At 42.1% G+C, this 12,600-nt stretch overlaps 1 protein-coding gene across 2 annotated transcripts in view; it reads right to left on the bottom strand.

Moving 5' to 3' along the window:
• Positions 1 to 283: 283 nt before the first annotated feature.
• The window catches only part of LOC123995004 (heparan sulfate glucosamine 3-O-sulfotransferase 5), a 70,014-nt gene continuing 57,697 nt past the window's right edge, over positions 284 to 12,600 (bottom strand). For both annotated transcript variants that reach the window (XM_046298200.1, XM_046298199.1), the window contains 2 exons: positions 2,605 to 2,746; positions 284 to 2,493 (listed from right to left, as the gene is read on the bottom strand). In XM_046298200.1, the coding sequence (XP_046154156.1) occupies positions 1,560 to 2,493; positions 2,605 to 2,711 (1,041 nt within the window). In that variant the 5' untranslated portion in view covers positions 2,712 to 2,746 and the 3' untranslated portion in view covers positions 284 to 1,559. The remainder of the gene's footprint in view (positions 2,494 to 2,604; positions 2,747 to 12,600) is intronic.

The raw sequence follows: 12,600 nt of genomic DNA, 5'->3' as shown, positions 1-12,600 counted from the left end.
CTAGTCTGTGACTGAGCAGCTGTTCCTGCAATGCAACAGATCAGAGAATACCACCTTTTATTTTACATTGACCCTCTAATAATAAGATAGATGGAAATATGTATTTGCTGAGCTGTGGGCAATTAATGAAGGTACCAGGAAATATGTCTCCAATTGTGATTGAATTCAAATGACAGACTCAATAGAATGACTCAGTACTTACTGAAAATGAACGCATCCAGGAAGTGTCTTTAAACCCCAAGATAAATTACGAGACAAAACAGAAAAAAAAAATACTCAGATGACACATGTTTAAATGTTATTTTAATGAAATCCTTTTTTTTGTTGTTACAGAACAATACACTTATGATACAGAGTGGCTATTTGCACATAAAACAAATCTGGTAATTGTAGTAGAATAAGCATTAGATGGTTTGACAGTAACTAACAAATAACTTTTTACAATGGCTTTTGGCCAAGGGCAATGACAAACAATTTCAATACTGGGGGGGGACAAAGTTACCACTCAAATCCCTTATGCAACATTTAAATGCTTGACATACAATACCTTTTTTTATCTGAGTCAGAATTTGGTGAGAAATGCTATGCTCCTATTCCCTCTTGACAATCTAGATTTCTGAGTTATATTACAGATACAAGCACTTCATGGTAGTGGAGAACATTAATAAATCTAAAAACAACATAGAAACAAATAAAGGTTTAAAGAATGATACTGGAATAATGTTTAAAGAATGATACTGGAATACATAAAACAAAACAATGTTCATTGCACATATGCAATATAACATCTAAATGAGAGGGAAATAAATGCATGACTATCACATTCAGAACGGTAAGAACATGTTGGCTTACGTCTTCGTCAAGGTTGTTTTAATATGAAACATTGTCACACACATAGGTTTATGAACGCGTTTCAATCTGTAAAATATGTGTGTCGATGACTGACAAGTCTCCTTTTAAAAGCCACACCGTTCTTAAAATAATCTCATGTCTATCTCACATTTGAGAGTATACCCTTCATTCAATATTGGCTGAGAGATGAGCGGGGTCAGTGTTTTTTTTGTCATGAAACATGTTCTGGAGGCAGCTCTGCAGAGTGGTCACTAGCTGGCACAGCCACAAAGCCATAAAATCTGATTTTAAATCTAACCTTAACCCTAACCACACTGCTAATCCTAATATTAAATAAATAATTTTTACAATATAGTGAATTTTGACTTAGCAACTGGCCCATCTAGCGGAAATCGTTCAGTTCTGCCTCAAGGACAAGACTCACCCCAATAAATGTCAAACTGTGAGCGAGGATGGCAAAATTATACGTTTATAAATGGGGAAAAGTGTTTTGTAACTCAAACCATTTTTCCTCCGCCCCCCCTTACATATTTACAAACAAACATACATTGATTCTGTTACATATTTGGTCACATTGTCATTCTCATAGGTGTTAAATTCAATCAAAGTGCTTTTTAATATCCTTTAATATTTTTGAGGTTGACATCTTAAAAATGTCAACAGAACAACATTAGTTAACACATTTATATAGACCTTCCCTTCGTTTCTCAGGGCCAGTTGAATGTCCTGCCAGTGATCTGATAAAACTTCTGATTGAAGGGGTGGAAGAACTTCCTCAGTTTGGCCACGACCGAAGGGTCCACCTCAGGGTGGATGCGCCCCTTGCTGCCTGCCAGGCACTTGTTGAAGACAATGTTAAATCGCAGGCAGTAGAATCCCCTGGTGGCATTGAAGTACAGATTATAGTGGCTGATCCTGGACGGTAGGTTGAGGAAGCGCTCGACGAGCTGCAGCTCCGGCAACGGGTCCGTGATCAGACGGTCCCCATCCACAATGTGGAATTGTTCCACGGGGAAGTACTTCAGCCAGCGCTCCAAGTGCTTGGTGTAAATGCTGGTCCGTACCGCCTTATACTTTGTGTTCACCTCACACGTGTTTCCGTCAATGGCCAGCTTCTCAAACTTGTGGTAGGTCTTGTTCTTGCGCTCCTTGCCCTCCAGCACCTGTGTGTAGTCGGACACAGCTCTGGTGGTGGGCTCGCGCACAATAATCAACAGCTTGATGGAAGAGTTCATCTTGAAGATGCGTTCGGGGACCTCCTCTGTGATGAAGTAGGCGGGGCTCTTCTCAATGGTGATCTGATGGGGGAAGGAGAATGGCATCTTCTCCCGGTACCAGTCGATGCCCCGGGCGTAGTTCTGGTCGTTGTCAAAGAAGTGGATCTCCTGCGAGGCCTTGACCACCGCCGGGTGCAGGTTGAGCATCTCCAGCAGGGCGCGCGTCCCTCCCTTGCGCACCCCGATAATGATGGCCCGGGGCAGCTGCTGCACCAGGTTGTGCAGGCGGATCTGCTCTTTGGTGGCATTGCCCTTGCGGAGCTCGTGGAGCAGACCACGCTTATACTGCAGGGTCCGGAGAGGGATCTGCTCCGGCAGGTGAAGAGGGCCCAGTCTGCTCTCTATGGGGCAAATAGGCTGCAGCCTGGAGGAGGGGAAAACACAGAAAGATACATTCTGTACTTAACATTCAACAGGCCTTGCTTTCAGACCGAAAGCAAAATGTGTTAGCTACTATGGACACCAACCGACATACCTATCCAAGCTCCCAACCCTGGCCACTAGATAGAGGAGACTCCCGATAGCAAGGCTGCCCAGCACAAAGAGCTTCTGTCTCAGCAACGCCTGCTGTTTGAATAGCATGGCCCTCCATCAATCTTCAGGACTGCGTCTTCAGCCTGGGGATGGGAGAGCAGAGCACATAAACCACTAATCACTGGCAGTCTAATGTTTATTAACATACACTCAATCAAGCCTTACAAGTGATTAAGCCACCCTCACAGGATCCTGTAAAGTGCTGCATTGTCATTAGAGCAGACGTCTGCCTTCCTCAGTCATACCCACCCTTTATTTATTTCATTGTTTCTGCCAGCTAACACGGATCGGATTTGATCAAATGTATGACAGGCAGACCCACTCGATGAGAGCCTCGTCACGGTATCATTCTCTTTCTTTTTTTGGGGGGAAAAAGGTTTAATCTGTTATAATGGTATCATTTTCATTGAGTCAAGTGTAAATGCAGAATACACCATTCTTCCACCTTTTATTCTCACAAAAAGGATGACGGCATAGTTTGGTCCCAGACAACCCCTCAGCTGTTAATTAAGGAATATATATTAATTAGATCGGGCCTAGATCATGAGTCGGTCTCTAGATTACTGTGGATCCAATTCAATCATAACGTTCCTGAGGTGCTGTATGTAGCCTTTTGCGAAGGAAAACCCACAGTCTAGAATACATGAGTTGGTGCCTCATGAAAATATACACAAAATTATATATAAACGCAACATGCAACAATTTCATTGATTTTTACGGAGTTACAGTTCGGATGAGGAAATCAGTCAATTTAAGTAAATAAATTAGGCCCTAATCTATGGATTTCACATGACTGGGAATACAGATATGCATCTGTTGGTCACAGACACCACGGATCTCATCACTGTATCTCTGTGTATTCAAATTGCCATTGATAAAATGCAATTGTGTTCGTTGTCCATAGTTTATGCCTGCCCATACCATAACCCTTCCGCCACCATGGGGCAGTCTGTTCACATTGTTGACATCAGCAAACCGCTCGCCCACACGACGGCATACACGTGGTCTGCGGTTTTGAGGCCGGTTGAACGTACTGCCAAATTCTCTAAAACGACGTTGGAGACAGCTTATGGTAGAGAAATTAGCATTCACTTCTCTGGCAACAGCTCTGGTGGACATTCCTGCAGTCAGAATGCCAATTACATTCTCCCTCAAAACTTGAGACATCTGTGGCATTGTGTCATGTGACAAAACTGCACGTTTTAGAGTCAACCTTTACTGTAATTATCAATCATGCTGTTTAATCAGCTTTAAAAAAAATATATGCCACACCTGTCAGATGGATGGATTATCTTGGCAAAGGAGAAACGCTCACTAAAAGGGATGTAAACACATTTGTGCACAACCAGGGGCGTCGTATTGGGGGGGAGCGGTACTTGAGCGGTACTTGCTGGCAGTGAATTGTGAGTGAGGAGTGCCGGTGGAGCATCATGCCTCAGCTTCCTAAAGAAAAATCTGGCTTCCAAAAACAAAAAGAAAGACAGGAGAGAGAAAACAAAGGGCGGTATGTCACCCAATTTTTCATTAAAGTAGGTGGGTGTAGTCCGCGAGTGGTGGAAATGAACCTGTTAGCTTAGTCCATAGTGAAATAGGCTACGTTTGCTCCCCTAACATTAGTTTCTTAATATATTCACAGAAAATTCAGTGTTTACATTTTGCTCCTATTTTAGCCGGCATTAAATCAATGCAGGCAAACTTTTAGCAAGCTATTTTCTTCTTAAATCAGTTGTCCCTGCCTAACAGATGCAGCTTCAGGCTCAGCTACCCAGTCCCTTAGAGATGGATGGGAGTCTCTCCTGTCTGAGGCAGCACTGATTGCTACGCAAATGGATGTTGCACCTCAATTTAGCAAGGAACACAGCCGCCCGAGGAAAAGGAAGAGATACTATGATGAGATCTCTCAAGAGGAGACAGCTCAGGACAGTGCAGCGACAGCGTTTCGGAACTGCTATGGACAACATCATAAGTGACTTGGCCACCAGGTTCCACACCACTGCAAAAATTGTAGAAGAATTGTCTTCCGTTCTGAAAGTTGGGAAGATTAGTGAGGATAAAGTCCCTTCTGTGTGCCAACCACTGATCACGAAGTATTCCAGAGGTCTTAACACCTGAGTTTCAACATGAAGTAAGACACCTGAACACTGTATATGCTGCCACTTTCCCCCCTATCTTGTCCCCTTGTCTCCTGAATGCAACTTGTAAGATGCTGCTGCAAAGCATTTTTGGAGAAGGGTGCATTGCTTTACGTATGTTTTGCACACTGCCTGTGACTGTTGCTGGTGGTGAGAGAGCTTTCAGTAAGTTAAAACTGAGGACAGACTTTGCAGTCTTGCCATGTTGTCCATTGAAAGTCAGTTATCTCGAAAGCTGGACTTCAAAGACTTGATCAGTGACTTTGCTAGCAAGAAGGCCCGGCGCTGGGCTCTTGGTTAAGCAAGGGCCAGTGATAATTGTTTAATGGCATAGATATGGATATTGGATCACTACACACATGATGCCCACAGACTGAGAACAAGATATGTCTCAAAGTAATGGCTGAATTGTCGTACAATATGTTGTGCACAATCAAGACCCCGAGTGGAAGAAACCTATTGATTTGGTGACCGCTTGACCTTTCCTCTAGCGCTACCATCAGGCCTTTTCATTTCCATTTTGTTTTCCATTTCCACTTTTACAGCTGCTTATTTTCTAGTCGGTATGTGTACTTAGTTCAAAAATCTGCTACGGATTTTATTATTTTGTTTGTCATATCATTCTATAGATGATAATGCTAATTTATTTTAATAAATGTAATAAATTTAAATGTATTTTAATAAATGTAAATGTTTAAGTTATTTATTTTAAGTTATTCATTATTGTTAAGATCATTTTCCGTTCAAGAATTGTACCATTAAAATTACATTTAGACTGTAAAAGATGGCCTTTAGCACATTTCTTATAGAGGGTATCAGTCTTGCATCAAATAGTGAATTCCACTGTATGCAGAATGTTGCATGCATGTCTGCACAGTGTTATATTTTCACAGCTCACTGTCAGTAAATATCGTACAGAAGATATTGGATTACAAGAGAGTTGCAAGCCTGCAAACGTAGAGTTATTTAAAGCTATGAATGGGTCGATTGGGTTCTGGAGGTGTGTGGTTACAGCAATTGCGCAGGGTTGGTGTGGCTCAATGTGATATACTTTAATTGTGCTTATAATCTATTTCTGGGATCTTTTATTTCAGATCCTGAAACATGGAACCAACACTTTATGTTTATGTTGCATTTATATTTTTGTTCAAACAGGATAGAAATGGCCTCCTTTGATGTTGCAATCTCAATTTTCAACTCCGTTCATAACGTGTGCTGTGTGAAAATCATGTTGTGGCCTCCCGAGGGGCGCAACGGTCTAAGGCACCGCATCGCAGTCCTAGAGGCATCACTACAGACCCGGGTTCGACCCCCGGGCTATGTCGCAGCCGGCCGTGACCGGGAGACCCATGAGGTGGTTCACAATTGACCCAGCGTCGTCAAGGTAAGGGGAGGGTTTGGCCGGCAGGGATGTCCTTGTCCCTCTTGTCCCTCCCGCTCTTGCGACTCCTTGGTGGGCCGGGCGCATGCACGCTGACTTCGGTTGCCAGTTGTACGGTGTTTCCTCCGACTCATTGGTGCGGCTGGCTTCCGGGTTAAGCGAGCAGTGTGTCAAGAAGCAGTGCGGGTTGGCAGCGTCGTGTTTCGGAGGACGCACGGGAGTTGCAGCGAAGGGACAAGACTGTCTAACTACCAATTGGGGAGAGAAAAAAGGGGGAGAAAAGTACAAAAATAAATAAAAGATAAGAAAATCATGTATGAAAATAAAGCATCTCCGTATGAAGCTGCTGCATTTGAACAAAACAATAATGATCAAAGGAAACAGAACAACCTGACCTCAATCCCCTACAACAATTCAAAGTAATTACAACGTGTGTGGTTTTTATTTCAGAAAGGAAAGAAATGTAAGCAAGGTGTCCCTATGGTCTTTAGACACAGTTCAGTTGAATGCATTCAGTTGTACAACTGACTAGTAGGTACCCCCCTTTCCCTTTCTCTGTCCAGTCCAGTGTAGAGCTTCCATGACCGGCACTGAGCAGCCAATCACCAGAGATCTTACTGTTGATGCTAATTGTGTAAGATCATCAACAACCTAATCTGTCTCAGGGCATTTCCCTTGTTGTGATTAGCATACAAAAGAAAAATACCCTATCTTCATCACGTACGACATCATTCGTTTGACCTTCAATGAAGGAAAATGAAAAACCTGTTCCTCTTATAAACCAAGAGGGGGCAGTGTTTCATTATGTAAGAATGACATCAATCTACTCACTGACATGACTGGAGTTTTTTCCCCCTCATCAGTTCACTTCTTTCATTCTGGCCCAGGTTAAGCATACTAGTGGTTGTCAGACGTGTCGTTAAACACAAGTTATATGGGGGAGTAGTAGAACACTGCTATTCAAAGGTGGGCAGGCTATTGTCATTTGAATCTAGAGAGAGAGAGAGATGCAGTTTTGCAGGACAGTAGGTAGGCTTTACAATAGAACGTATTTGCAACTACTGTTAAGATCAGCAAATGGAAGCCCAGTTTCTCCCTAATGAATAACCACTAACTGACCCCATCCATAGCCTTGAATATTTCCCCTGGCCCCGTTAACCGAGAGAGATCCAAGACACCAAAAACCTATTAGTATGTGGCTGATATCACCCCGAATACAATACAAGGAAGGTAATATAACATATAACAGGCATGTGGAGTGGGCCTTTGACTCTTGCTGTAACTAGAAAATAAGTAATGTTGCCTTTCCCTGGCCTCTAAATGGATGCTAGCCAAGCAATTGAAATTTTAGCAGTCTAACAATACAGGAGAATAAACCCATTTAGCCAGAGGGCCAGTCCCCTTGTTTGTGGATTCCCATTTGGAAATGAAATGTTTTTCATTAAAGGCGGTATCTCTGTGAGGCTAGGGAGCGATTCACAGATCTCCTAGAGTGCTTTCATTTCAATGGCTCTTTGATTTATACAGGGTGTCATTGGCAGAACAATGCCGGGTACTTACAATGCTGAAGTAGACTCGGTTCAAATCAATGTACTGTTTTTAAAAGTCCCGACCTCTACTTTTAGAGTACATTTAATGTACTCCCTTAGAATTAAGGACGTCCCTTCTCTCCTATCTTCTACGTCTTCCCTGGTAAGAGACGGCAAAGTTGAACGTCCATTTGACTCTATGTAGGAATTCTATGGGAAACATATCTCTACTACTCCCATCTCTAGTACTCTACCTAAATACTGACATATTTTAATTCCTTCTAATCGCCCTGGCTGTTGAATCCACAGTGTGAGATTATCATGTCTGAATTAATTGCCTTTTTCACATGAACCCAGACTCATTTTAGCACTGAAAAGATGTCTGAGAGACTTCTGGTCAAATTAGTTTCAGATTAGGGTAATGCATAGTAAATTGCCTTTCATACAAGTTTTCTTGACTCCGCTACAGAATCGTGTTTGCGCTTATCAAGGCATGTTACATTTACATTTTGGTCATCAAAAGGCCACATGGGGTTTTTTCTATGAAGCTCCCCGCATCTTCATAAACAGTCAACATTTTATTATAATATATAGCGTATAGCCTTCATAAGCTAAATTAGGAGCTCAATAGTCTCAAGCCAATCGGGTAGAAGACTCACACAATGTGACCTAAATAAACCAAGATGAGCCTCAGAGATATTGTTTTTGAAGGGCTTGGAAGACAAAGAGAAAAGTTTGAACAATCGGCGTGTAGAGAGAGTACAGGTACCAGTGACAGAGGGAAACAAAGACTGACATGTTCGATGCCTTTGTGAGGCAGGTCCTTCGAGAGTAAATTGGAATTGTCTACACATAAACAGCAGCATCAATAGAAAGTTTGAGAAGGAATCACTTTCACCTGGAGTTTTTTTCTAGATTCTGGAAGCAAGTTTATGACAAGAAAAAAATGTTTTTAAGTTTCTCAAGTTTACTTATAGCAAAAGGTCATGCTCTGACTCCGAGTCAATATGCAGTTTACCAGACAACACAAGGCATTGACATTAATGCAGGGAAGTCTAGTCTTTGTGAAAGTAATCTGTCAGACTTTACATCAAAGCATGGATATCCATAATAATGCACTCTGATGTTTCAGTTCTCAGCTAAATAACCTTTTATTCAGTCATTTTTCCATTTTCTCTCATGACCTTAACTGTCTCGGCGCATCTTACCTCTTGAATGCTTATGCAAAAAGCTGGAGAGCAGGCAATTTTTTTTCTCACATTTTTTTTGACTGACATGAGTTCTGAACATACCATACCCGTAGGCTGTAAATTAAGCCTATTATATGTTATTACTACAATTTGTCCTCTACAATTGTAAATAGCATGGAGAAGCTTACATGATATTTCCCCAAGCACATTTGAACCAAGTAAATGTTTGCTATCCAAAGGCTTGATAATAAACACCCATTTCCATATAGCCTATTGCATCCTATGAATGAAAAAGCCCTCATATTTGTTATTGTAGCATGTGCTTATAGACATGGATACTACGCATAATCCTGTTGACTTATTAAGGTGCCCGCTAGGTTCTGCTCGTGATATGTACTCTGCTATGCTGCTGTTCTAATTCTCAGAACATTGCGCTGTGGTGGTGTGCCAGAAATAGATCAGTGCTGCAGTTGGTCTCAGTGGAGTTCCGTGGCTGTCCGTGAGCTCATAGTAGAACACCTGATTGGCCGTTGTTAGACAAGCCGGCGTCTCCTCTCAACCCCTCTCTGGTCCTGCCTCCACCCCATGAGCCCCACAGAGCATGACCACAAAGCTGCTGGCTCTGTCCCAAATGCCACCCTATTCTCTGTATAGTGCACTACCTTTGACCAGGCTGGTTACTACTAGAGGTCGACCGATTAATCGGAATGGCCGATTAATTAGGGCCGATTTCAAGTTCTCATAACAAGCTGACATTTTTTTTACACCTTTATTTAATCTTTATTTAACAAGGCCAGGAACGAACGGTGGGTTAACTGCCTTGTTCAGGGAAAGAACGACAGATTTTTTACCTTGTCAGCTCAGGGCTTCAATCTTGCAACCTTACAGTTAACTAGTCCAACGCAGTTACAGTTAACTAGTCCAACGCTAAATCCAGGCAATATTAACCAGGTGAAATTGTGTCACTTCTCTTGCGTTCATTGCACGCAGAGTCAGTGTATATGCAACAGTTTGGGCTGCCTAATTTGCCAGAATTTTACATAATTATGACATAACATTGGTTGGGCAATGTAACAGCAATATTTAGACTTATGGATGCCACCCATTAGATAAAATACGGAACGGTTCCGTATTTCACTGAAAGAATAAACGTCTTGTTTTCAAGATTATAGTTTCCGGATTCGATCATATTAATGACTAAGTCTATGATTTGATAGAGCAGTCTGACTGAGCAATGGTAGGCACCAGCAGGCTCGTAAGCATTCATTCAAACAGCACTTTTGTGCATTTGCCAGCAGCTGTTTATGACTTCAAGCCTATCAACTCCCGAGATTAGGCTGGTGTAACCGATGTGAAATGGCTAGCTAGTTAGCGGGGTGCGCGCTAATAGCGTTTCAAACTTAATTCGCTCTGAGACTTGGAGTGGTTGTTCCCCTTGCTCTGCATGGGTAACACTGCTTCGAGCCCAGGTAGGAGAGAGAAGAGGGATGGGAGCTATACTGTTACACTGGCAATACTAAAGTGCCTATAAGAACATCTAATAGTCAAAGGTTAATGAAATACAAATGGTATAGAGAGAAATAGTCCTATAATTCCTATAATAACCACAACCTAAAACTTCTTACCTGGGAATATTGAAGATGTTAAAAGGAACCACCAGTTCTCATGTTCTGAGCAAGGAACTTAAACGTTAGCTTTCTTACATGGCACATATTGCACTTTTACTTTCTTCTCCAACACTTTGTTTTTGCATTATTTAAACCAAATTGAACATGTTTCATTATTTCTTTGAGGCTAAATTGATTTTATTGATGTATTATATGAAGTTAAAATAAGTGTTCATTCAGTATTGTTGTAATTGTCATTATTACAAATAAGTAAATAAAAATCGGCCAATTAATCGGTATCGGCTTTTTTTTTGGTCCTCCAATAATCGGCATCGGAAAATCATAACCGATCAACCTCTAGTTACTACTACCTGGACACAACGGGTTTGAATCCGTTCCATTGATTCCATTCCAGCTGTTACATTGAGCCTGTCCTCCCATAGCTCCTCCCACCAGCCTCTTCTGACCAACGGTGCTTTTGGTCGTCAGCGGCTGTGGAGCGTCACATCACGTGGAAGCCATAGGAACTGTCTAGAGAGACACATTGTCCCAGATCCAAAACATGTCAGGCAAATACCATTTTCTCAAATTCAAATCATCCATTTGTTAATATATAGCCTATGACTAACTACTCTCTTATTTCCACAACCTTCTACCTCAACAGAATGAAATGGGGGAACAGAATGTCTATGGGATAGAGAGGAACATTAAGAAATGGTAATGGTGCACACAGAGAAGTGATCTGGGGAACTATTTCCAGTAGGCACATTTTTCCTCAAACAAGTCATTGTTCGCGCCCATGAGGCATGCAGCAAATTGGTATATTATATTCTGAATCATGTCCCATCTTGAGTTACGCTCATGTAATGTGACAGCTGAATATTAGACCCAAATCCACTTACATTTGGGGCGATTACATTGAGTTGGGTGATTTACCTCCCGCCATTTATTTGTGTCACTACTGCTGACGAGGTGCCGAGCAGCCGAGTAACTACCACAAGAAATGACACAGTCTACTGGACACAGACATAGTCACGTCGTTCTTCGATAGTGGACAGACGACTGGTATTGTGCAGTAGACTGACGGCTACTATGAACTGGTGCAAAAGACTAGTGATTTAGGCCAAAACAAATTCCATTCCTATTCATCTGATTCGGGTACACATTCATGTAAAAAATTTATTGCATTCTCTCACATTTCTAAGTGTCTGTCTGTTAATTAAAAAATCCCAATAAAGTTTAATGGAGACAGACTGAGGCGCCATTGTTCCCCGTAATGCCCAGTAATGTCATTTGAGGACAACAGGGAGGGATGGAAGAGATGGGGGTGGTTTATTATAATTATAATTCATATCTGTATTGATCTGTATTGTTATGCACCAGGGAATGATTCTGCTGTTCTGTCTGCAGCCAACCTCCATCCCATCCTTGCATCGGGCCCTTTTAGCCATTTGTCAATTTTGTGACATTACACCTACTTTATTTATCACCAGCACGCTGCAGTGCCTTTGTCCTGAACTCTCCTCTGGCACCAGCGTGTCTGCATGCCTCAGTCTGCCCCTGGCTGCAGCCAGCCCTCACTGTACACAGAGTAGACACGCCCCCTCTCTCACACACACATACACCCCGTCCAGTGTGTCAGTTCTGGCACCCCATACAGCACTGACAGTGAAAGACCATATACTGTATGTCTACTCAGTGCTGCATTCTGTCAGGGTGCTTATCTCAACATCAAAGTCAACTTAAAAGTGCTGTTTGTGTCCTTAGAGAGGATCCCACTCTTCACACTCCAGCTGCATGTGACAGAAAAAGCGGCAAGAGAACGACCATGACCTGGGAAAGAGACACCAGAGAAGCCATCAACACTGGGATGTTATGATTTACAGATCAAAATAATCTGTCTGTGGCTGCTTTGCCTACATACTGTAAAGACCTAAGCCCACAATGGAAAGCTAATATCAGAATTATACACAGTGTACAAAACAATAGGAACACCTGCTCTTTCCATGACAGAATGTCCAAGTGAAAGCGATGATCCCTTATTGATGTCACTTGTTAAATCCATTTCAAATCAGTGTAGATGAAGGGTAGGAGATTG

This window comes from Oncorhynchus gorbuscha, linkage group LG14 (genome assembly GCF_021184085.1).
Source record: "Oncorhynchus gorbuscha isolate QuinsamMale2020 ecotype Even-year linkage group LG14, OgorEven_v1.0, whole genome shotgun sequence".
NCBI classification, from domain to species: domain Eukaryota; kingdom Metazoa; phylum Chordata; class Actinopteri; order Salmoniformes; family Salmonidae; genus Oncorhynchus; species Oncorhynchus gorbuscha.
Note: the sequence above shows the minus strand (reverse complement) of the source record. Positions and strands in the feature narration are given on the sequence as shown.